This window comes from Lontra canadensis, unplaced genomic scaffold (genome assembly GCF_010015895.1).
Source record: "Lontra canadensis isolate GAN:19392208 unplaced genomic scaffold, GSC_riverotter_1.0 scaffold61, whole genome shotgun sequence".
NCBI classification, from domain to species: Eukaryota; Metazoa; Chordata; class Mammalia; order Carnivora; family Mustelidae; genus Lontra; species Lontra canadensis.
Window position 1 is genome coordinate 1,714,525 of NW_022631055.1, and position 27,335 is coordinate 1,741,859.

General features: G+C 39.4%; 1 protein-coding gene across 4 annotated transcripts in view; it reads right to left on the bottom strand.

Moving 5' to 3' along the window:
• The window catches only part of EML6 (EMAP like 6), a 270,175-nt gene that overhangs the window by 125,938 nt on the left and 116,902 nt on the right, over positions 1-27,335 (bottom strand). For all 4 annotated transcript variants that reach the window (XM_032877766.1, XM_032877765.1, XM_032877764.1 and 1 more), the window contains exons 6-7: positions 21,236-21,421; positions 19,529-19,664 (exon numbers count right to left, since the gene is read on the bottom strand). In XM_032877766.1, coding sequence (XP_032733657.1) covers positions 19,529-19,664; positions 21,236-21,421 — 322 coding nt within the window. The remainder of the gene's footprint in view (positions 1-19,528; positions 19,665-21,235; positions 21,422-27,335) is intronic.

The following is a 27,335-nucleotide window of genomic DNA, read 5'->3' on the forward strand; positions in this document are numbered from 1 at the left end:
TAATAACATCCTATTTGCACCCTTTCTAAACCTAACTGCTGTTCTGCATGCAACACTGGTGATGAGAAGGACAGAGTCTCTTCTGGGTACATTCTGGAGAGACCCTGGCGTGTGGAGGATCCCTGCAGGGGTCTCACGGTATTGCCCTTCTCCTGTCTGTTGCGACTTGGTTTTAACTTCCCTGACACATATGCAGAGAACAGTAGTGTAATTGTGGTTTCCTAACCGGACTGCCCAAGATGGCCACTGCACTGGGAAATTAAGCTGTCTTTGCTTTTTGTCTTCTGCTGTGGGAGTCCAAACAACATAAGGTATTACTTGGAATATGGTTAGAAATCTGCCAATAATAAACAGAGCGGCAAGAAAAATCATCCTAATTATTTAAATCCACAGAAGTGCTCTTTTCTTCTAGATAAGTGCACGTTTCAAAGGCTTTCGACTGCATGAGCTGAAGGCATTTTGCTGAATTGGAGAGGTGGCCTTTTCCGACAATCCTCTACGAGTAATGTGGGGCTCCGGCCTGTGCTTGGTCCAGATAGCCAGCAGATGGCAGTAAAGAGCAACCACCCACTTAAAAATCATCAAAGGCGAAGACCACAATCTCACCAGCCTCTTGCCACAGTTTTGTATTCAGACCAGAGTGGTAAGCAGCATCTTTCTAATTCTTTCAGTGAATGTCCTCAAACCAGGGCATGAGGAGATCTAGTCCATGAGTATTAGGAGTATCAACCCAGACCTAAAGGACACTGGTTATTTTTCTTCGGTTCACTGAATAGTTAAGTACACAGACTGGACTTACAAGCCAGCCCCAGCCCCTCCCACCTGTGATATGGCGGGCTACTCAGTTTTTCAAATCGTCAGTTTCCCTGTCTGTGAAGTGGAGAGAATATCGGCACTCATACATCACAGTGCTGTTATGAGGAATTGATACAATCATATTTAAACACTTGACCCATGGTCTGGCACTTAGGAAATTAATAAATATGAGTTGTTATTATCTTAACCAGCAAGTCTGTATTCGTCTCAGCGGAGAGCAACTTGCTATATATGCAGTCAGGTTCCAGCCCCAGGCAGCGTTACACCAGGAGCAATGAAGAAGTTGCAGCATTTGCCTTCCCTGGAGACTCTTTGTTCCCTCCCTGTGCTACCTACAACTTAGTGTTGGGGTTTGTTGTTCTGATGGACTGGCACCACAGACTCTTAGAAGGAAAGGCTATGGTCCGACACACAAAGACAGAACGAACTATATGGGGAATAAAATTATCTTTCCCCTCAATTATTTGGCCTGAGAAGGGAAGATGGTGTGTGTGTGTGTGTGTGTGTGTGTGTGTGTGTGTTACATACTAGTGTTTTTAAACCCGGTGCTCCTAGGCCACAGCAAGGTGCCAAAAGTAGATACTCCAATCCTCGTGGTGCACCATAGTCTACGCGAAAAGTGCTTTTAAAAATATGTGGGCCTAGGGGGCGCCTGGGTGGCTCAGTGGGTTAAGCCTCTGCCTTCGGCTCAGGTCATGATCCCAGGGTCCTGGGATCGAGCCCTGAATCCGGCTCTCTGCTCAGCAGGGAGCCTGCTTCCTCCTCTCTCTCTGCCTGCCTCTCTGCCTGTGATCTCTGTCAAATAAATAAAATCTTAAAAAAAAAAAAAATATATATATATATATATATATATACAGGCCTGAACCCCAACCAGAGACTCCTCTCAGTTGGTCTGGAGTAGGGCTAGGCATAGGTATTTTTAGCTCTCCAGGGCTAAGAACCACTTGTTAAGAACCACCACCAAGCTGTTCCCAAGCTATTGTGTCTTATCAGACTTATCAGTCACATGTTGTTGAAAATCCAGATTTCCAAGCTGCACCACCAGCTGATTCTAATGCAATTGGTTCTTTAGCCACAGGTTGGAAAACTCTGCCCTAGCCAACTGGAGAGCCCAGGTTCTGGTGAGCAGAATGCAAAAACAAAGTGTAATGCTGAGAAGTCAAGTTCCAGTCAAACAAGCTAGCTGCGTAAATGGGCAGGATTGATCCCCATGGATATTACCCAGCCCTGGGCCCAGATCCTTACATGTACGACAGGAATGCTCACAATGGCTCAGGAGGAGGCCCTATGGACAGCACCAGGCCCTAAATGGGGACGGTAAATATCTATTGAATAAATGAGGACATTGCAGCGCTGACAGTATACATTAGTTGCCCAAAGTCCCACAGTGAGCACGCAACAGAAAAAAAAATGAGGACTCAAACAGTCCAAGTCTGGAGCAAACACTCTTCCCCATAAACATAATGCCCTTCTCTGTGGACGTGCTCCCAGGACATGGTACCAAAAATTAAACAAGATAGGGTGATGGTTTTTTCCCCTATAAACCTAACCTTATTAAAGATGCCATACCGATGAATACCCTTGGTAAAGAGGTAAAAGGTAATTAAAAAAAAAAAAAAAAGTACTCACGAGAGCGTTCACTCAGATGGAAGAGGGGGCATAGGGAGAGGATGTGGAAATGCCAGCAGGAACTTCGGAGGCCCCTTGACCACCCCTCTCAGGAGGTGGGTGACTGAGGCCACCAAGGGGGTCAGGAACAGGCCAGGGACTCCTGGCCCTCCCAGCACTTCCGGTATCCTAAGGGTAGTGCTGAAGGCAGAGTTAGGGGACCTAAAGGAAAGAAGAGGGAGGGAGTCTCTCCAGGGATTCGTGAACACAGACGACTCAGTGACAAGCCTGTCCTTAAGATTTGCAGAGCTTAATACAAAAACAGAAATGTGGACTCCTGGCTAAAAAATGATTAAAAATTTCAAGGTGGACACAGAAAAACACTAACCAATCGCAGGGCCCTCTGGGCAAGAGAGCCAGGGACAGCACAGATCTTGTGCCCTGGGAGTTGCTGTGCCTGGGGACCTCCCCCACACCCCCCCACAACCCCCACCCCCGCTCCTCCCCTCCACCACCGCCCAGTTAGGGATTAAATGGGATCCTGCATGCAGATCACTTGGCAGAGCGAGCCCTAGGAGCTGCTGCAGGAGTCATGGGGCCTCGCCAAAGGCTGGGCACGGGCTAGTCCTAAATTAGCCTGCAGCTGGCCTGCCACACAAAAGGGCCATGGCCTGCTGCTAGTGTCTACAAGGGCTCTCTGCCTGAGAATTCATAACAGAATTCATAATGAAAATTACTCTTGACCAAATCCTTGGTTACTTCAACATTCATTCTGCAGGATCCCAAATCCTGCAGTCACAGGAACTTTGAAGCATCCACAGCTTAACAGAGGACCTCAGAAGACAGAAACACATGACCAAGCCCACCTAGCAAAGAAACCCCCAGGCTGGTTTTTACCTAAGACATGCTCAGGAAGAGTGTTTCAAGGGGAACGACTATGAGAACGAACCAGATGGTCAACTTCTGCTTGTCTGACACCACATTCCACCCCAAGTCTGAACAAACCACGCCACCCTTGTCCGTTGGCGGCTACTTCGCCGTCCCCACCTCCTGCTCTCACTTGGTCCCTGGCAGCACCACCACCTTCTCAGCAGAACAACCGTGGAGTAGGCGACAATGCCCCAAGGACGATAAGGGGCAGAAGGGGATAAGGGCAGAGGAAAATAAAAAAGCCAGCCAAGGAACAAGGAGAACAATGGAAGGTACTGGAAGGTACGCACTTTGTTTCTATTGTAAACAACGGTGTTCTCAGATTTGAGAGTTCGTCTGTTGAATGTTCTATACCAGATCTGCTCAGCCCTAGCACTGTTAACACTGACTGCTGGATAGTTCTTCCTTGTAGGGGTGATCCCAGCAAGGTGACACTATAGGAGGCTCAGCAGTGTCCCTGGGCCCTCCTTAGGCCAGTTGCACTCCACAGTTGTTACAATCAAAAACATCTCCAAACAACGTCCACTGTCCTCCAGTGGATAAAATCTCCCATAATGGAGAACAACTTAACCCCAAGATCCTCAATGTACTCTGAGGAAGAAAAATGGCATTAAGAAGAATAAATAGTGGGGAAGAATAAGCTGGATTCCCACCTTCCAGAACAGGGTGACCTGTCTGAGGTGATGGCCATGATATGCGCCTCCCTAAGCCTTTCTCTGACCTCCTACCACTGCTCTTTAGGGCTTCAGCTTGAACACAGCAGGATGACACAAAGAAAGGAACCAAGCTGTGTGTGTTCCCTTCTGTGTCCTTGTCACTTGTGCTCCTCCCCAAGGCTCTGCTCTCCAGTCACTCACATCCTTCTTCCTACATTCTTCATTCCTTCAGCGGCAGCTGTTTCCAAAGCACCTGCAGGTGCCAGGTGCACTCTTTTAAGCCCTTGAGAGGCATCAGGGAACAAAGAGATTCCTGCTCTTATGGAAACAGACAACAGCTATAAGCATAATAAAAAGCAAATCACACTGTTACAAGGTGAGAGAAGTAGATCTGGCAGAAGGCGATGGGAAGGGGATGGGGAGTGCCTGGAGAGGTAGAGGCAGAGTCGGTTTCAATTTTAAATAAATAAGGCATCAGGACAGGTTTCCTTGAGCAAAGTCCTGAAGAGGAGGAGGGCAGTGGTCCTGCAGGTCCCTGGGGTGAGTGTTGGAGAGGGAGCAGCCTGGGAGCACAGAGATCACAGGGGACAGTGGTAGCCAGAGCAGAGGGCAGCACAGGAGGAAGCCATGAGGGGGAGGAGTTGGTAGCCCATCCTATGGCCTTCAATTCTTTATTTGGAGAAAAGAATAATATGATTTGGCTGATGTAAATTCTGAACAATCTCTCTAGCTGCTATTCTGAGAATAATGTTTGAAGCAGGGACAGAGGGTGGAAAGCAACCGCAGACATCTAGGTGAGAGACGGTGGTTTGGGCCAGCAGTGGGGCAGCACCGGTGGGGAAAGCCTAAGAAGGAACATCTTGCATTCTGGGTACTTCAGCCTCCTACTCTTGCTTAATGCTGAGGGAATGCTGCTTGAACGAAAACATGGTATCTCTGGAATGGGAGTTTATATAGTACATTAGAACCACAATTCAACAAATAGGTGATTGAAGTTAAAGTAAATACACAAAAAACTTCAATAAACTGCCGAAAACATGCTTTTCAGAAGAGCTTATCCAGTCCAAGGCATGTATCTGATACTTAGTAGATGCTTATAAATGTTTATTGAATGAGTACATATATAATACATCTTATACTATGTGAATAATTACCATATTCCTTCAGACATAATCATTTACAGCCACTAACTCCAAGTATTTATTACCACTGATGTAATTCATTTTGGTTGCCTTGCTATAAGAATTATTTTTGGCTTTTCTGTTACTGCTGTAAGTCATTTAGTTTTCATTATTTTATGCAGATCATAAATTTGTTTTAAAAATGATCCAACTCAAAATGTCTTAAGTTTGAAGGGAGATAGAAGTTAGAATCCAAATCCTACAACTATCTGGATGCCCATGACCTGACCTCATTGTATTCATCCATAGGGTGCGGGTTCTACATGCTGACATCCAATGTCTCTACCAGTTCGCAAATTCCAGAATTTTTCACCGAAAAATACGTTGGGGGTCCCACCATCCCATATATCTGAAAGTCCTTAGAAATACCATATGATCCAGTTCCTTGGGGTCAATTGCACTGTGGAATTCAGAAAATTTTAGATTTTGGACTCATGTAATACATCTAATGGGGTGTGGAGCAGCACCTTGAAATCAAATACTTCTGCAGTGATGTTTAAGAATATTCACACACATGAAGATAAACAGTCTCATGTAAGTTCAGGTCAAGTTTCACTGCCAAATTAGTTATTAAAAATATTTTGGGGGGGGGAACAGACAATGAAGATGGACCTTTACCCTACACCATTTACAAAAAGTAACTCAAAATGGAGCAAAGACCTAAATAGAAAAGCTAAAACTGTAATATATTTTAAGAAAATATAGGGGAGAAAACTTCATGATACAGTATTTTTGGCAATAATTTTTTTGGATATGATACCAAAGGCACAGGTAACAAAAAAAGTAAATTGGACTACATCAAAATTAAAAACTTCTGTGCATCATGGGACACAATCAACATAGCAAAAATGCAACTTAAGGAATGGGAAAAAATATTTGCAAACCACCTATCTGATAAGGGGTTAATATTCAGAATATATAAAGAACCCTTAAGATGTGGCAACAAAAAAAGTAAATAATCTAATTTTAAAATAGGCACAGGACTGGAATAGAAATTTCTCCAAAAAGCAAACAATCCTAAAATTTGTATGGACTCAAAAGAGACCCTGAATTGCTAAGGAAATGTTGAAAAAACAAAACAAAACAAAAAAAAGCTGGGGGCATCACGTTGCCTGATTTCAAGCTTTACTACAAAGCTATGATCACCAAGGCAGCATGGCACTGGCAGAAAAACAGACACATAGACCAGAGGAACAGGGTAGAGATCCCACATATGAACCCTCAACTCTATGGTCAAATAATCTTCGACAAAGCAGGAAAAAATATACAGTGGAAAAGACAGTCTCTTCAATAAATGGTGCTGGGAAAATTGGACAGCTATGTATAGAAGATGTAACTTGACCATTCTCTAACACCATGCACAAAGATAAACTTGAAATAGATAAAAGACCTCAATGTGAGGCAGGAACCTATCAAAATCATAGGGGAGAACATAGGCAATAACCTCTTTGACAATGGTCACTGCAACTTCTTTCAAGACATGTCCCCAAAGACAAAGGAAACAAAAACGAAAATGAACTTTTGGGACTTCATCAAGATCAAAACCTTCTGCACAGCAAAGGAAACAGTCAACAAAACAAAGAGGCAACCCACGGAATGGGAGAAGATATTTACAAATAACACTACAAAGGGCTGATATCCAAGATCTATAAAGAACCCCTCAGACTCAACACACACAAAACAGATAATCATGTCAAAAAATGGGCAAAAGACAGGAACAGACACTTCTCCAATGAAAACACACAAATGGCTAACAGACACATGAAAAAATATTCATCATCATTAGTCATCAGGATATTCAAATCAAAACCACATTGAGATGCCACCTTACACCAGTTAGAATGGCCAAAATCAACAAGACAGTAAACAACAAGTGTTGGAGAGGATGTGGAGAAAGGGGAACCCTCTCACACTGTTGATGGGAATGCAAGTTGGTGCAGCCAATTTGGAAAACAGTGTGGAGATTCCTCAAAAAATTAAAAATAGAGCTTCCCTATGATCCTGCAATTGCACTACTGGGTATTTACCCCAAAGATACAGATGTAGTGAAAAGAAGGGCCATTTGTACCCCAATGTTCATAGCAGCAATGGCCACAGTCACCAAACTGTGGAAAGAACCAACATGCCCTTCAATGGACAAATGGATAAAGAAGATATGGTCCATATATACAATGGAATATTATGCCTCCATCAGAAAGGATGAATACCGAACTTTTGTGTCAACATGGACAGGACTGGAAGAGATTATGTTGAGCAAAATAAGTCAAGCAGAGAGAGTCAATTATCATATGTTTTCACTTGCTTGTGGAGCATAAGTAGTAACACAGAGGACATTGGGAAGTGGAGAGGAGAAGTGAGTTGGGGGAAATAAGAGGGGGAGACAAACCATGAGACTGTGAACTCTGAGAAACAAACTGAGGGTTTTGGAGGGGAGGGGAGCAGGGGAATTGGGTGAGCCTGGTGGTGGGTATTAAGGAGGGCACATATTGCATGGAGAACTGGTGGTGTGGTGCATAAACAATGATTTTTAGAACACACCAAAAAAAAATTTTTTTTAAACTAAAAAAAAAAAGAAATTTCTCCAAAGATACACAAATGGCCAACAGGCTCATGAAAAATGCTCAGCATTAGTTATCATTAGGGAAATGCAAATCAAAACCATAATGACATACCACTTCACACCTATTAGAATGGCTGCTGTTAAAAAAAAAAAAAAAAGAAAGAAAGACTTGGCAAGGATGTGGAGATATTGGAAGCCTATGCAATGCTGATAGAAATATAAAATAGGGCAGCTGCTATAGAAAATAGTATGGCAGTTTCTCAAGAAAATTAAAAATAGAAGTACCATATGATCCAATAATTCCAGTTCTAGGTATATATCCAAAGCAATTCAATGCCGGGTCTCAAAGAGATATGTGTACACCTGTGTTCACTGTAGCATTATTCACAATAGCCAAAAGGTGTAAGCAACACAAGTATCCATCAAAGATGAATGGATAAACAAAAATGTGGTATATATAATGGAATATTATTCAGCCTTAAGAAGGAAATAAATTCTGACACATGCTGTTACATGGATGAATCCTGAAGACATTATGCTAAGAGAAATAAACCAGTCATAAAAGAGCACATCCTGCTTATATGAGGTAACTGAAATAGGCAAATTCATAGAAATGGAAAGTAGAATGGTAGCTGTCAGGGGCTGGAAGAAGAGAGGAAGGAAAGTTACTGTTTAATGGGTATGAAGTTTCAGTTTGGGAAGATGAAAATGTTTTGAAGATGATGGTCCTAATAAGTGTACAATAATTTATATGGATTTAACTGATGCCACTGATCCACTTAGAAATGGTTAAAATGGAGGACTTCTGGGGAAGATGACAGAATAGGAAGATCCTAAGCTCACTTTGACCCACAGATAAAACTAGGTAATACCCACATCAGTGCAAGTAACCCAAAGACTGGCAGACAAACTCTCCACAGCTAAAGATAGATAAGTGGCCACATCGAAGAGGATAGGAAGGGTAAAGATGCAGTTGAAAACTAAATGGACCCACAGGACTATCCATGGGAGAGAGAGATGTTGTAGGTGCAGAGAAGAGAAAAACAGATTCTCATGCCAGGGAGCCCACTCAAGGAAGATGAATCCCATAACACTTGACTTTGGAAAGCAGAGGTGCTGAATTTTGTGAATAGAAACTGAGTCCCCACCCCTAAGGAGCACAACAAACAGCTCTGTGGTGATACGGCAATAAAGGCAGCAAACGACACACATGGGAGATGCCCCTGAAGCACCGTTCTGGTGAACAGGAGCTATTGCACTACATGTAGGGCACTACAGGACCTCTTCTTTATAAGGTCACTACTTTCAAGAACTGGAGACATAGCTGACTTTTCTAACACCGATACAGAGAGTTAGACAGAATGGGGGGATGGAGGAATGTGTCCCAAATGAAGGAACAGGACAAAATCACAGCAAAAGTGCTAAATGAAATGGAGACAAGTAATATGCTTGATAGAGAATTTAAAGTACATGTCACAAAGATACTCACTGGACTTGAGAAAAGAATGGAGGACCTCAGTGAGACCCTTAAAGAGATAAAAACAAAAAAAGAACCGATCAGAGATGAAGAACTCAATAACAGAAATTAAAAATACATAAGAGAGAAAAAGCAATAGACTAGAGGAGGCAGAAGAACGATCAGTGACCTGGAGGACAGAGTAATGGAAAGCAATCAAGCTGAATGGGAAAGAGAAGAAAATAATGGTAAAAAATAAAAGTAGGGTTAGGGAACTCCATCAAGTGTAATAATAACATTTTGCATTATAGGGATCCTGGAAGGAGAGAGAAAAGGGGATAGAAAATTTATTTGAGGAAATAATAGATGAAAATGTCCTAAATTTAGGGAAGGAAACAGAAATCCAAATCTAGGAGGCACATAGAACCCCCAATAAAATCAACCCAAGGAAGTCCACACCAAGACACCTAGTAATTAAAGTGGTGAAAAGTAGTGATAAAGAGAGATTTTAAAAGTTAACAAGAGAAAAGAAAACCGTTACAAACAAGGGAACCTCCGTAAGACTATAAGGTAATCTTTCAACAGAAATTTTGCAGGCCAGAAGAATGGCATGATATATTCAAAGTGCTGTAGGAAAAAAATCTACAGCCAAGAATATTCTATCCAGCAAATCTATTTTTCAGAATAGGAGAGATCAAGAGTTTCCCAGACAAGCAAAACTTAAGGGAATTCATGACCATTAAACCAGACCTATAAAAAATGTTAAAGGAAACTCTTTGAGGGGAAAGGAAAGACCATAAGTTAGAGTCAGAAAAGGAGGAAACAAAAAATAACTGTATCTACAACAATCAGTCAAGGGAATCACAAAGTAAAAGGATGCAAAGTATAAAACCATATACTTAAAACTTGGGGGGAGGAGAGAAGTAAAGAATGGGTTTCAAATTTAGATGACCATCAACTTAATATAGATTGCTCTGTGCATAAGATTTTATATAAAACTTAATGGAAATCACAAATAAAAAACCAGTCATAGATACGCAAAATATAAAGAAAAGAATCCAAGTAGATCACTAAAGAAAGCCAACAAACTGTGTGAGAAGAGAGCAAGTAAAAGGAACAGAGAATTACAAAACCCACCATAAAACAAGTAACAAAACTGCAGTAAGTACATACCTATCAATAATTGCTTTGAATTTAAATGGACTAAACACTGAAATCAAAAGACACAGGGTCATAGTGGAAAAGAGAGGAAAAAAATAAAACAAGACAAAACCAGAGAGGGAGACAAACCATAAGAGACTTTTAACCATAGGAAACAAAAGTGAGAGTTGAGGAGAGGAAGTGGTGGAGGGATGGGGTAGCTGGGTGATAGACATTAGGGAGGATGTGATGTAATGAGCACTGGGTATTATATAAGACTGATGAATCACAAGCCTGAACCTCTGAAACCAGTAATAATGGTAATTAATTGAATTTAAACTTAAAAATGTAAATAAAAAACAAAAACAACATGACATGTCTATATACTGCCTACAAGAGACTTGTTTCATACCTAAAGATACATGCGGATTGAAAGTGAAGGGATGGAAAAGCCTCTATCATGCAAATGGGAATGAAAAGAAAGCTGTAGCAAAACTTAACACTGGACAAAATAGACTTTAAAACAAAGACTATAACAAAAGACAGAGAAGGACACTAATTAGTCATTAAGGAAACAATCCAACAAGAAGCTGCTATAACAATTGTAAATATTTCTGCACCCAACAAGGCAGCCCCCAAATAAGCAGATAATAATAAGTATCAAGGAAGTATCAATAGTAATGCAATAACAGTAGTGGACGTTAACAGCCCACTCACATCAGTAGAGAGAGCATCCAAACAGAAAATCAACAAGGAAACAATGGCTTTGAATGACACATTGGACTAGATGGATCTAACAGATAATACTCAAAATATTCCATCCTAAAACAGTAGAATACATATTCTTTTCAAGTGCACATGGAACATTCTCAGAATAGATCACATATTAGGCCACAAAGCAAGTCTCAACAAATTCAAAATGATCAAATTCATGCCATGCATCTTTTCTGACCACAACTCTATGAAACTAGAAATTAACCACAGGAAAAAAGTCTAGAAAGAACAAATACATGCAGGTTAAATAACATGCTACTAAACAATGAATGGGTCAACTAAAAAATCAAAGAGGAAATCAAAACATACATGGAGATAAATGAAAATAAAAACATAACAACACAAAATCTTTGGGATGCAGCAAAAGCTGTCTAAGAGGGAAGTTTATAGCAATACAGGACTACCTCAAAAAGCAAGAAAAATCTCAAATAAACAACTTAATCTTACATCTAAAGGACCTAGAAAAAGAAAAACAAAACCCAAGACCAGTAGAAGGAAGGAAATAATAAAGACTAAAGCAGAAATAAATGAAATAAACTAAAAATATAATAGAACAAATCAAAGAAACTAGGAGCTGATTCCTTGAAAAGAGCAACAAAATTGATAAACTTTTAGGCAGCTTCCCTCCCCCAGAAAAAAAAAAAGAACAGAAATAACAAATGCACCACAGAAACACGAAAAACCTATAAGACTATTATGAAAAATTATATGTCAAAATTAGACACATTGGACAACCTAGAAGAATGGATAAATTCCTAGAAACATATAACTTCCCTAAACTGAATCAGGAAGAAATAGAAAATTTAAACAGGTCAATTATCAGCAAGGAAATTGAATCAGTAATCAAAAAACTACTGAAAAGGAAAAGTCCAGGACCAGATGGCTTCTTAGGTGAATTCTACCAAACATATAAAGAAGAGTTAGTACCTATTCTTCTCAAACCATTCCAAAAAATTGAAAAAATTGTTTTGATAAGCCAGTATTACCTTAACACCAAAACCAGATAAAGACACCCCCCCCCCACACACACACACACACACACACAGAACAAAAACAAAAAACTAGAGGCCAATAGCCTTGATGAACATAGATCCAAAAATCCTCAATAAAATATTAGCAAATCAAATCCAACAATAATTTTTTAAAAAAATCTTTCACTATGATCAAGTAGAATTTATTCCTGGGATGCAAGGGTGGTTCCATACTTGTAAATCAATCAACGTGATATATCACATCAACAAGGGAAAGGATAAAAATCATATGATCATTTCAATAGATGCAAAAAAAGCATTTGACAAAGTACAACATCCATTCATGGTAAAAACCCTCAACAAATAGGTCTAGAGGGAACACACCTCAACATAATAAAAGCCATCTATGAAAAACTTAAAGCTAAGATCATACTCGGTGGTGAAAAAATGAGTGCTGGGAACTCAAAGACTGGAAACAAGAATGTTCAGTCTCACCACTTTTATTCGACATAGTACTGCAAGTCCTAGCAACAGCAACCGGACACCTAAAAGAAATAAAAGACATCCAAACTGGTAAGGAAGAATAAAAACTTTCACTAATGGCAGATGACATGATACTAAAGAGAGAAAACCCTAAAGAGTCCACCAAAAAACTACCAGAGCAGATAAATGAATTCTGTAAGGTCACAGAATACAAATCCAATATATAGAAATCCATCACACTTCTGTACACTATTAATGAAGCAGCACAAAGTGAAACTAAGAAAACAATCCCATTTACAATTGCACCATAAGTAATAAAATACCTAGGACTAGACTTAATCAAGGTGAATAAACTGTACTCTGAAAACTATGAAACACTGATGAAAGAAATTGAAAACAATACAAATAAATGGGAAAATAGAACAAATAATTAAAATGTCCATACTACCCAAAGCAACCTACAGATGTAATGTTAAACCCTATGAAAAATATAATAGCATTTTTCACAGATTTAGGACAAAAAATACTAAAATTTATATGGAACCACAAAAGACCCTGAATAGCCAAAGCAACCCTGAAAAAGAAGAACAAAATAGGAGATATGGAAATCCTAGATTTCAAGTTATACTACAAAGCTGTAGTCATCAAAATAGTATGATAATGGCACAAAAATGGGCACATAGATTGAAACGACAGACCAGAGAACACAGAAATAAACCCATGATTATATGATCAATTAATCTTTGACAAAGGAGACCAGAATATGCAATGGGAAAAAGACAGTCTCTTCAATAAATGCTGGTGGGAAAAATGGACAGCTAGCTACCTGCAGAAGAATGACACTGGACAACTTTCTTATATCATACAAAAAAGAACTAAAATTGGATTAAGGACCTAATTGTGAGATCTAAAACCCTAAAAATCCTGGGAGAGCATAGGCAGTAATTTCTCTAACATTGGCCATAGTAACATTTTTCTAGATGTGTCTTTTAAGGGAAGGGAAACAAAAACAAAATTCAACTACTAGGACTTCATCAAAATAAAGAGCTTCTGCATGGCAAAGGAAACAACCAACAAAACTAAAAGACAAGCTACTGAATGGGAGAAGATATTTGCAAATGACATAGCTGATAAAGCGTTAGTCTCCAAAATTTAAAAAAAACTTACACAACTCAACCCCCAAAACCCAGATAATCCAATTAAAAAATTGGCAGAAGACATGAACAGACATTTCTCCAAGGACACACAGATGGCCAACAGACAAATGAAATGATGCTCAACATCACTCATCATGAGGGGACTGCAAATCAAAACCACAGTGAGATATCACGTTACACCTGTCAGAATGGCTAAAACCAAAAACACAAAAAACAACAAGTGTTGGGAAGGATGTGGAGAAAAAGGAACCTTCGTGTGCTGTTGGTGAGAATGCAGACTGCGGCAGTCATTGTGGAAACAGTATGGAGGCTCCTCAAACAATTAAAAATAGAACTATCATACGTTCCAGTAATTCCACTACTGGGTGTTTGCCCAAAGAAAATGAAAACACTTTTTCAAAAAGATATATGGACCCCTATGTTTATTGTATTATTTACAATAGCTAAATTATGGAAGCAGCCCTAGGGTCCAATGATAGATGAATGGATAAAGAAGTGGTATACATATAATATGGAATATTACTCAGCCAAAAAAGGGATGAAGTCTTGCTACTTGCAACAAGAATGGATCTAGAGAATATAATGCTAAATGAAGTCAGTCAGAGAAAGACAAATACAGTATGATTTCACAAACATGGAATTCAAGAAAGAAAACAAAGAAAAAATAATACAAAACAAAAAACAGACTTAACTAGAGAGAACGGATGGTTACTAGAGGGGAGGTTGGCGGGGCATGAGTGAAATAGGGGAAGGAGACTAAGAGTACACTTATAACTATGAGCACTGAGTAATGTACAGAGTTGTTGAATCACGATATTATACACCTGAAACGAATGTAACACTGTATGTGAACTATAATGGAAAATTTTTTAAATGTTTAAAATGTTTATCCCATTTTTTTTAAAAAAGCCCTCAAAAAAATATTTTGGAATTCCTGGTGTTTTGGCTTTTAGAACTGTAGATAAGGGATCCTGGAAAAATTCAGTTGTTGGTTTATATCATCATGTGTTCTTGGTGAGAATTTGTTTGCAGACTCACCAATCAGCAAAAATTCATTGAAACTCACAAAAATGTAAAAGTCATTGTTGTAAATGAAACACTACTATTCCTGATTGAGGAATGATCCTCCTGGCTTATGAAGGCCATTTTGTTTGACTAAGACTTGGGCAGGGACCAGAAAGCCCCAACCATTAGCTCTGGCCCTACAGATTCAAGTTGATGTGAGCACGACCCATCTCTAAAGCTGGTTCAGTTCTCGATCCACAGTGTCACTGTTTTCACTGGAAGTCAAAGGTCTACATTAGCTCAAGCTCAACTAGAAAGATGTGAGAGAACTGATTAATACTATCCCTAATAAATTGCTTTTTTTCCTGAGCTTAGCGTTTATCTTAATGTAAACTGTTCCATCTCTCTTGATGTTTAGCAATTAATAGTTATTAGAAGATGCAAACACATGCAGATCTTAAGTGTGTTTACATACAACCTGGAAATTGCCATTTGGAAGCCTACAGGAGAGGTAACAGCCAACTTCACAGGTAGCAGACTAAGTAGGTATGCTTTATAAATGGCCCAAATGTTAATGAATAGCAATTTCTGAATTTTAACTTTTATGTTTAAGAAACGTAAAATATCACTACTAGGTCACGGAAATTGGGACATGGCCATGGTTAATTGTCTTGGTAAATTTGTTTGGAAAGCTGTTTGGCTGTTTGTGTAAAATGAGAAATCACTATATTTTCATGGAAGTGAATTCAAAAGTAATTGCTACTCAAAAAGTGAAAATGTGGAAGGAGACTCATGTACATCAAAAAATTCTTACAAGGAGGCACCTGGGTGGCTCTGTCGGTTAAGCGCGTGCCTTCGGCTCAGGTCATGATCCCAGGGTCCTGGGATGGAGCCCCACATCGGGCTCCCTGCTCTGCAGGAAGCCTGCTTCTCCCTCTCCCACTCCCTCTGCTTGTGTTCCCTCTCTCGCTGTGTCTTTCTCTGTTAAATAAATAAATAAATCTTTAAAAAAAAAATAAAAAATTCTTACAAGAGTGAAGCCATCCATCCATGTAGCTTCACAGTCAGATGGAGAACACAAACATTCTAACATTGCTTTGCTTGAATGTGCTCCTTTCAAATGTATTTTGTTTCCATTTTTGAGGAGGAGAAAGCCAAGGGTTCTTTCAGGGAGGATGGAGTGGGACAAAGTACATCCACACGTCCTCTGCCCACTCTGCCTTCTTCCTCCTGTTTCATCCTTTCCCCATGCCCTTTCTGTCCCTGTTTCTTCACTTTTTTCCCCACATTCTAAGCAAATGCTTAGAGGACCAACGGCAAGGTGTTGGCTAGTGAAGGGGAATCTGGTTCAGAGAGCTGTTTACATTCAAATTACCTTTCACTGTAAAAATGTTTACATTAATGTAATGTAATTAATGTAATGTAAAACTGTTTACATTACAACTACTTTTAATCCTCTCCTCATACCCTACATATCTTAATCCCTATCCTTGTGCTGGGTCTCCTACCTCAGGCTGGCCTCTCTCCTATTCTAGAGGGCGCCCATGTCACAGGGGTGTGACAGCCGGACTCTGTGAACACCATAGACAGGGCCACTTTGAAACCTCCTCCTGTTCTGAGCTCTGCAAAGGTGCTTCTGAACTCAACTGCCCCCTTTCCTGTCTCAGGGTGAGGATGCACCAAGGCTGGAGGGAAGGTGAAAGAGCCTCTTGGAGGTTTCCCCTGCATGGCCCTCTCCATGCAGCCTGGAGAACTTCAGCTGGATCTGGGGTTGTTACCAACACTTTAACCAGGCTTTTGCTCTTCTGACGCTATACATTCACCCTGTTTTTCCACTGAGAGCTGGAATGAATGCCAACATTTCTTTGGAAGTCTGATGGTACAGAGTGGACTTCTGTTACAGTGTTGTCAAGAGCGTGACAGGCAAAGGCACCACTGATGAGGGTGGAGGGAGGGTACTACTTGGACAAAATTTTTTATTTCACTGGTATTTTAATGAGTAAAAACACATATATATTTTTTGTGTATATATATATATACTATGTTGTTTATATATATATTTATATATTATATAAATATATTTTAATATATATATAGTACATATATATATATATATACACATAGTAAAGCCATGAGTTCACAGATATTATTGCTTATAGTGAGGAAGAGTAAAAAAAGGAGAGCGCTGTATTAAAAGCAATTTAAAGTAAAAGACTAAGAAAATAAGAATATTAGTGAGCAGGCACTATAAAATCACTATAAAAATCAAAAAGATGGCAAGAGTATGGCTACTGTTGAAGAAATGGCACAAATTCTCAAGGCCCCCTTGGTCTCAAACTGCAGCGTGGTCTTTATGATCCTTTAAAAAGCATAGTCCAGGGGCGCCTGGGTGGCTCAGTGGGTTAAGCCTCTGCCTTCGGCTCAGGTCATGATCCCAAGGTCCTGGGATCAAGCCCCACATCGGGCTCCTTGCTCAGCAGGGAAGCTGCTTCTCTCTCTCCCTCTGCCTTACTTGTGATCTCTATCTCTCTTTCAATAAATAAATGAAATCTTAAAAAAAAAAAAAAGCATAGTCCATTATTCCCACAGCAACAGAGGCCCTTATCTCACTGGTCATCCATCTATAAGTGCACGCCACCTCTCCCCTGATAAACTGTAAGCCCAGGTACTACTTGCCACACCTGTGAGATGCAGGCATGCTTCTGTTCTACCATGTGCCACCTGTGTCTGCTTTGATCTTGGCAAGGGTGTGTGTGTAGGAAGTGTTTGAAACTGACACAAAATGTAGGATGTCCCTGACCGTCTTCCTCTGACTCTAGGGGACAGGAGTTGGCCATGCAATCAATACAACCCTGCCCCCCTGTTACCTGGAGCTCTTTCTGCACTGGCTCCTGAACTCTCCTTTGAGAGCCCAAAGTTAGGAACTGAGCATCAGATAGAAAAGTAGAGCAGGGTAAATATGGTTTCTGCTCTGATACCCACTCTAAAATTTATACCTTATCTATGGGATACAGTTTTTGGATGAGCTGGAGAAAGTGACCACCAGGAAGCAATCATCATTGCTGGCTGATGCTCCCCAGCATCCAGCCAGTTTATGGTCAATAATCCCACCTGGTAAGTTTACTCATCCAGTATCTAGTATATGATGTGTTCGCAGTTCACCTTGAAATATACACCAGGAAGTTTCATGACTCAAGGTCAAACATTTTGGCTGCTTTACTAACATGTTTTACCTTGCTCTTCTGGATGCTTACTTGCTCATATGTCTGTTTGAAGTATTTTTCTGGATAAGGTTATACAGGCTCATCTCTGTGGCAAAGAACTTAAGGGCCTCCACTGTCTCCTTGTCGACGTTCTGAAGCAGACCCTAAATTTTACAACTTGCAATGTTGACCCTTGTGCCTGGTATTCAGAAATGCATCTAAGCCAAGATTCTGAGCTTCCATAAGAAAACAACAATCTCCAGACTGGCTGACTTTTGGTATTTAATAGATATTTAAGGAAGCTGGTCTCTAGGTACATACAGGAAGGATGATATCCAGCTCACTTCTCTATTGCTCAATTTTTAAGAAAGGTTTGGTTGACAACAACATTCTCTAGGGAGGATGGCCTAGAAGTACTCTTCTCAGCCCACTGCAGTCTACATCAGGCCAGCAGAGAGCTCTGAGCACTGCCAGACAATCTGGCCTTCAGAAGAACCTCTGCAGCTGCATGCCCACAAGCCCACAACAAGGGGCTTCATGAAAGAGAACCTGATGAGTAACAGCTCGCTCCATGCCCTCTGAGGACTTCCCATCCCATGTCAGAGCCCTGTCTAGCAAGATTCTTAGCACTGGGAGTCATTCGCCTTCACCTGGGCACTGAGTAAGTTTTCACCTTGTGGACGGCATGACTCACAGTACTAAGCACCCCTCCCTCAGCACTGGCTGCAGGAGCCAAGAGCAGAGTCTGGAGTCCGCCTGCGGCAAATGAACAAAACCCCCTTCCGTGCTTAGTGTATGAATACCGTCTGTGACTTCATCTTATCTTTTCTGTTTACAGCTCCACTTTAAACTCTCTCAAGCCCAAATTCTTTCTTTGAAAATAACATTATAAGTCTATCGTAAGAATTTTGAAAGATGTATGTAAACTGTTTTGTATTTCCCGGTACACATACTCAGCATATATAATAATAGCTAACAGTTATTGAGTGCTGACTGTACCATAACTTATCCTAAGCACTCTGTAAGCAGATTTAATCCTCACACAACTCTATGAGGTTTTTATTAGTATCATCCCCATTTTTTAGATGAGCAAATGGAGGCTCACGGGTTTTTAAAATACTGATTCAAATCTATCATAGGCAAAACTTGGATTTGAACCCAAGTCCCCAACTCTGATCCCACTACTAGGAGTTACTACTTTAAAGCTATGTTTTTGGTCTTGTTCTTCTTGTCAATTATTTGCTTATTTTTGGAGGCTGGGAACAGTCTCATTTAGGGTCACCAACTAGTCCAGAATTTCCCAGTTTTATAATAAAAAGGCCCATTTCCCAAGATAGCACTCAGTGGTTTTCTTACTATGTTCTTGATCTTTGTAGCAGGACCATTACTAGTACCTACAGATACCTTCTTGCATATGAGGAAGAAAAGGTACCCATTTATTTGGATACTTTTGATCTTCTTTCAATGTATTTATGTAAACTTAATCCTTTCTAGAATAAGATGGGGTACAGAGAAACAAATATAAATACAGAACTTCACATTGTATTTAACACCTTTAGAATTATGAGTATTAATATATATATATTACCTTTATATCCTTGTTCTGTCTCCCTGAGATCAATTTTGGTTATTGGCTTGAAATCTGTATCCCATAATCGAATACACCCATCTCGTCCACCAGTGGCAAAGCCTTCTTCACAAGCATACATGCTAAAGATTCCAGCCTGTTGAGTAAGGCAGAGAATACTCAATACTGCAATGATTCTCAATAGTCATTATAGTTGGATCTTGATTAAAAAAAAAAAAAAGCAAAAACAAAAGTTTTTTTAAATACCTGTTCTCTATTGAAATCCTGACAATCGACCAAGTAGCCACTTACAAAATCCTTCATTTTGGTTAGATCAAAAATTAATCACAATTACCACCAAAGCAAACCAGTTCAAATGCTCCTTTACCATTACTAAACTGATCGCAATTTGAAAAAAAAAAAGAAAATCATTCACTAATTCCTTGGTTAAAGTCGATATGAAGATTGATCTCCTTTATGTGACTACTAATTCTTATAAAGAAAAGGCAACAATGGAGTGTTTCATATAAATTGCCAGTCAGAATAACAAAGCAAAGAACATAAACACTTTCACTGGTAAGCAGGTGCCTGAAATTCATCTCAGTGAGCTCAAGAAGGTAACACCTGAGCCTAAATGAAGACAAATTACATCTGTGTTAGTTTCTTAAGGATTATGTAAAGATGCTTTTTTTCACATAAGAAATAGCTTCATAACTTAAAGATGCTTCTCCACAGGATAACATTTTGCCTGGTCTCTTGAAAAGTGCTACAGGAATATACTATCAACATAAGATCCAGTGTGAAGAGAAATTAGGTTACTAAGGCAGCTGCTTTTATGCATAAGGACAACTACTAACCTCTGAATTGTTTTAAAAGCTGTTTCATAATTAGCAAAGCCAAGAAAGTTGGTTCAACATACAAGACAATGAAAGACCTAAAATTTCCTAGCTCTTTTACTAAGATGTGCTTCAACTTTTCTTTGTATTAAGAGTAACAGGTGACCAGTGTGGAGGCAATTAGTTACAGGTCTGATGAGTTTCCAAAAAATTTTTTACCCTGTTTCCATTTACTACAATAAGCTTCAGCTTTCACACTCCTCATTCTTCTGGGCATTTCCATTTTATCATCTATAGATACGGCAATGTAACCATTATCACGTGTCAAAAGAGAACAGAATGGTCAGAAGTAAAGTTTGCCCTTGTTCTTACAAAGCAGACTCTCATAAGAGAGAAGTTTATCAATGGTTTCTGTTTGCATTTTAAAAGCTTGTGATTCGGACATGGCAGTGATGCTCACTCGTTCAGAGCGAGGAAATATTTACCCTTACTAACCAATGTAAAAACAATACTTATCTACACTCTTGCTATTCAACACACACGCCCCAGGCCAGCAGCAATGGCATCATACCAGACTTACTGAGTCAGAATCTGCATTTTAACAAGATCCCCAGGAGATTCGTGGCTACCTTAAAGTTTGAGAAGTATTAATCTAGAAGATGAAAAGGATCATAAAATAATTCTATTCTTCTAGATGTTGGTGAATAATAACACTAATGAACCAATAATTGAGGTGAAGGCTAAATTATTAAGCTTTTGAAATATTTCTTTTAGGTGAATAAAAATAATTTGAGAAATCTTTTGTGAATGTATAGAGAGGGTTCAGCATATTTATGATGTCAACTTTTTAAATAAATAAATAATCACCCACTTTCCACATGGACATACTCACACTATGTGCGCCTTGAATGGTGCGGACTAAATTGAGCCCTTTCCAGACGTAGATGTCTCCATTTAAAGCACCAGAATAGGTGATGTCTTCTTTGGCACATGCAAGGCAAAGGATGGTCTGAAGATCCCCCGTTTTGCCAAATATCCCTCTTTTTGCAGTCAGGGCATTTCCACAGAGTGTCCAAAACTGCAAAGTCATAAAATGAACAGATCCCAAAGTAATGTCTTCATTCTGATGCATTACATTATTGGTATTTGCTTCTATTTCAGTACATTTTTTTGGCTAAATCTTTTATTGCCCCCTGCCCTTGAATTTTTAATTTAAATGCAATTAATTAACATAATGTATTATTTGTTTCAATGGGTACAGGTCTGTGATTCATTGTCTTACACAACACCCAATGGTCACCACGACACATACCCTCCAGAAAGTCCATCACCCAGCCACCCCATTCCCCCACACTCCATCCCTCCAGCAACTTTCCATTTGTTTCCTAAGAGTGATTCTCTTATAGTTTGTCTCCCTCTCTGGTTTCCTCTTTTTTCATTTTTCCCTCTCTTCCCCTATGAGCCTCTGCCTTGTTCTTAAATTCCACATATCAGCGAAATCATATGATAATTGTCTTTCTCTGATTGGTTTATTTCCCTTAGCATAATATCCTCTACTTCCACCCACATTGTTGCAAATGGCAAGATTTTATTTTTTGGTGGCTGCATAGTATTCTATTATGTATATGTGGTGTGTGTGTGTGTGTGTGTATACATACACACATACACTCACATATTCTTTATCTATTCATCTGCTGATGGACATCTAGGTTCTTTCTATAGGTCAGCTGTTGTGCATTGCTGCTATAAACATTCGGGTGCACATGCCCCTTCAGATCACTAGATCTGTGGGGTAAATACCCAGTAATGCAATTGCTGGGCCATAGGGTAGCTCTATTTTCAACTTTTTGAGGAACCTCCATTTGCATCATTTGCTATAGCTAAACTAGGCACACATAATTTACCTTGTTCTACTGCAACCAACAGATTGCCAACTGATAGCACCATAAGAAAAACTTTAAAGGTATTTTTTTTTAACTTTCAAAAGTTCTAAAATTCCCAAACTTTACTAAATGCTTAATGGTGATTAAATACAAAAGGTCAATGTTCTCAGAATTGGAATAAAGTGGACAAATCATCAGGTTTTTAATTTTTAGGCAAATTACAGAAGCAGTCTAGGTTCACTGTAGAGAAGTTTAGAAATACAGAAAAGTATAAAGAGGAAAACTGAAATATCTACAACATCCTGCTAATGTGTTGATATATCTTCCAGACATTTTTTTCCAGACATTTGGAAAATAATGTCTTTTTAACTAAAATTTGTGATAAATCTTCACTGTAGAAATGTTACTCAAAAACTTTTCTATGAGTTATCTTTTCATATAGCCGAATAACTGATTAAGCTTTTTAGTTTTCATTGTATAATCTATCATGTGGGAGAATCGTTACGCATAAAGCTTGAGCTACTTTACAGAAAGTAATAGCAAGACTTCCATGGTTATACAGAAATTAAGTATTTTGCTTTGACATGGTTTTTTAAGTGTATGAATTGGTATGACTTTCCTACTTTGTATATAGGCCCTCAGTTTATAAAGGTTCTTTATGTTTATTTGATCTTCCTAATATCCCCTGACAACAGGCTAAAGCAGCTATTCCTATCATCCCCATTTGGAAGTGAGGGCAAAGGGGCCGACATGGTTTGCTCAAGGTAAAGGTTCAAAGGGTGTCTTGCATGAGAAAATACTGTAATCTTGATTTTTGCCTTGAGAACTTTAAGTCTAATGAAGATACTTAGAGTGCAAGAGACAGTTTCAAGGCAGCATCTTCAGACCACATACAAGTGGCAAGAAAATTCAAAAATAGACAACCACGTTGAATCACTTGGAATAAGCAAGGCTAGGATCCGGATCAGTGGTGAGGAAGAAGTTACATCAGGGATGAGGACAGCAGGATTAGGCAAATTCAAGAGACAAAAATTTTTTAAAAGTGTGAGGAAAAATCAGTGACAAGCCAAACATTTTGTGCCTATGGGAGAGGAAAAATGGTGGCCCTCTCAGAGTAGTTAAGTATTGAGGGAAGCAGTTCTGGGATGGTTGTACCACTAGGGAGGTCTGGGACTCTGGCGTGACTCTGGGACTCTGGAGGAGGGGCCCTTAGGGAGGATGAGAGGCAGGTGTGCAACCCCGTGAGACAATACAGGATTCTTCTCTCATTAAGGAGGCAAGTATCAACTCCGGTGATTGGTTTCTTTGGGCACATACTACTTTTATGAAAAGTACACATATAAAGAAGAAAAAGATCTGGAGAAAAGATGGTTAGGTCCACACTTTGGGAAAACATTTAAGTATTAACTTGCAACCTGAACAAACTACTAGATGTAAACACTTACTGGTAGTACAAACATGCTAAAAACCAAACAAGGTGGCCATTTCCTTTTCTCACCATGTCTCCCATACATGAAGATTAAAAGTAGAGTAATAATTTTGTAATCATTATTCCTAAAGAAGAGTAATTGCTTTATAGCTATTTTTTAACTTAGAATGTGCACCTCTGATCTGAGTTACTGAAACACTTTTAAAAATTTTTGGTATTTAACATACAGTGCAATGTTGGTTTCTCGAGTAGAATTCAGTGATTCATCACTTACACACAACCCCTGAGTTACTGAAATATTTCTAATGGACAACCATAAAACAGAGAGAGACCATCCTCCTCAGACACAAAGGTTTTCTGATTAAATCATCCAGTAGGAGGCAACAATACCAACATGAAACATTCCAAATAATCCAACGACTCTCTAAAAAGTCACATATAGACATAATGCCAGGACAGGTAAGAGATTTTTCATAGAAATGGCAAATCTCTGATCTGTCTTCTCGAGAAGCACTTGCTATTTGGAAAACAGTGACAATTTACAGTAGCAACACATCAGTAAATCCACATCAAATGAACAGACATTGTTTATCTTCCCCAAACTCCACTGCCAGATTGTAAGGCTAATTTTGTTAGGACTGGCAGCTATCCTGGAGTTCATCTGGCTCTAGGTAATCTCCAGTGTCCCTTCTATCTGTGACTAGGGACTAGAGAAGGATCAACAATATCCACAAACTTGGGAGGCTCATCTGCTGTGAAACCAAGCAAGCATGACAATGCTCAACGGTTCCTGTCTTCAAGCATTCATTTCAGGTAATTGAAATTTGCCTGTCTGCCAAACCCTGGGAATTTGCAAAAACAGGACTTCACTCTAGCTACACAATTTCACATGAAAATATTTTCTGGGAGTGCATCAAATATATCTGCATTCAACTTGTGACTGGAATCATTCATTTGCTGTTAGGTAGGTTTGGCGGGGGGTGGGGTTGGGGAAGGTGGGGATCCTGGAATTGGTTCTAGAAAATACAGATAATGAAAATATTTGTTGAAAGCTGCTCAAACTTGTGGATTTCCTTCTAGACAAAATCAATAAAAATGGCTAGATGGGCATTTGCAGATTATTCCATTTGAGGTCAAAAATACTTATTTTTGCTTAGAAAAAGATGCCTGGGGGCACCTGAGTCCCTCAGTCAGTTAAGTGTCTGCCTTCCGCTCAGGTCATGATCCCGGGGTCCCTGGGGTTCCTGGGGTCCTGGAATCCAGCCCTGCATCGTGGTCCCTGCTCAGCGGAGAGTCTGCTTCTCCCTCTCCCACTGCCCTTCATCCTGCTTGTGATCTCTCTCAAATAATATCTTAAAAAAAAAAAAAATGCCTGCCTGCTAAAACATAATTAACACACTTACTGGGATAAACAGCTCTGTTTTCAGATGAAGTTCTAGGGTTTTATAGGTCTCTGTTTTTAGAATTAACTGATTAACTGATTAAAAGACCTAAGCAAGGATGGAAAGAAATAGGGAAGACGCTGGAGAAATCATTAATTAAGCAGCTAATCTGTTATTTTTCATAATCTGTTCTTGGGGGGGAAAGTCAGGCCAAGACAGATCACTGAAGAAATAATTTCCAAGAGTTCTACACAGGAAGCCAGAGACTGAATTTAAATCTTATCTGTGCCACCATATTTGTGATCCCAGGAGAAGGGAAGAAAATTAACATTATTATGCCCTTTACTCGCTCCATACCCTGTTTAATGTAACTTTTAATAAATTCAGATGGTAGTGATCCACAACCCTCTAGGTTTTTTTTTTGTTTAAGATTTTATTTATTTATTTGACAGAGAAACACAGCGAGAGAGGGAAGCAGGTGGAGAAGGGGAGGGAGAAGTAGGCTTCCTGCTGAGCAGGGAGCCTGAGGTGGGGCTTGATCCCACAATGGTGGGATCATGGCCTTAGTCTAAGCTTAAACGATGAAGCCACCCAAGTACTCCTTGTTTTTTTTAGAGAAATTCAGCCTCAGGGAGATTAAGTAGCTTTCCTAGAGTAAAGGAGAAGGAGGTAACAATCCTTGTTACCTTGTTACCAAATAGCCTTCTACATTTTGGCTTCCACACCGTAGGATATGCAGGTTGGATGGCGGCTCTGGGGTCAGAGTCCCAGACTTCTAGAGAGCCATCAGAGCCTACTGGAAACCAGGCTTATCATGATCTCACGTAATTCTTTGATTGTGGGTTAAGAGAACAATTCAGTGCCTTTGCAATTTGTTAGACTGATCAGAAACTCATGTTGGCAGATACATTTATCTTTGATTAATAAAAACTGTAAAGGGAATTACTATTTAATGGCTATTTTCTGGCCAAAATTTTTCAAAATACTGATTTCCTGAGAAAATTAGAAAAGAGGGTCTTCAATGATGAAAACACTTATAATCTTTGAATATATGATGGGCTAAGGACCTTTCTGCTCCCGAGTGCCAAGATTCTATGGGTGACCAATGCCTCCCCATTAACTCATGACTGAAGTGCAATCCCTCCCCTCCTTTGGGTAATGCTGCCTTCCAAGCTCTCCCTACCAAACTTACCTTACCCACCAAGGCTCAGCTCAAATACCATCCGCTTTCTAAACCGCTTAACATTCCTCTAGCCAGTTGGGATCTCTCTGCTATCACTAGAGAATTTTGAATTCTTATAAATTGTTCTGTTTTAATGTTTTAATTGCTATACATCAAGTAAATTTTAAGTAGGATCAGTGTTTAGTCCTTCACATGACAGAAACACAACTAATGCTATCAAATTTAATGAGTCTCTCAGGTGGACTACATCAAACAATGAAGGACCCTCCAACTGCTGCCAAAGCAAGAAGTCCCTGTATGTGAGCAGACATGGTCTCAGGTTTTTGCACAAAATGTTAATGAAGCCTTAAGGTACTGGTAGGACACTTGATATCTTTGAATAATAGAACCTATAGCTTTATCTTTTTATTTTTTTCATTACTTTTTTATTTTGGAAATATGTTATTATAAAATAATTTTAAAAAGAAAGAAAAAATTAATCATCAGCTCATGTACTCATGTACTCATTAACTGTTTAACACTTTAGGATATCTTTCTAGTTTACTTCCTACACAAAAACATAGATTACTTCACTACTTGTGATCTCTGTCAAATAAATAAATAAAATCTTTAAAAAAAATATTACTTCTAAAGTAAAAAGAAAAAAAAAATCAAAGCAACAAATTTACCACAACCAGTGGACTGTAAATAAATCTTGCCTATTTCCTAATAACATTAAAAAAATCATCTAAACCATGACTTGTAATGATTGCACAGTATTTCTCCCTATGGATATACCATATTTTATTTAACCACCTGGAGGCAATTAGGTGGCTTCAGGTCCTCTTTTGTCTGGTTTTATTTGCTTTGGGTAAATTATTCAACAATGACCCCATCCTTGGTTCATACTCCTAATGATTTCCTTGAGATAAATTCCAAGATATGAAATTACTGGTTGTGCTCTCTTTGACAGCACACATACTAACACTGGAAAGAAATTACTGGCTAAGAGGATACCAACATTTCTAAAGCTACTGATAGATATTACTGAATTTCTGGATGGAAAATCCAGAAATATTCATTTCTGGTACTCATTTACCCCTCCACCACCAAGGTTTGAAAGTGTTCATTCACTA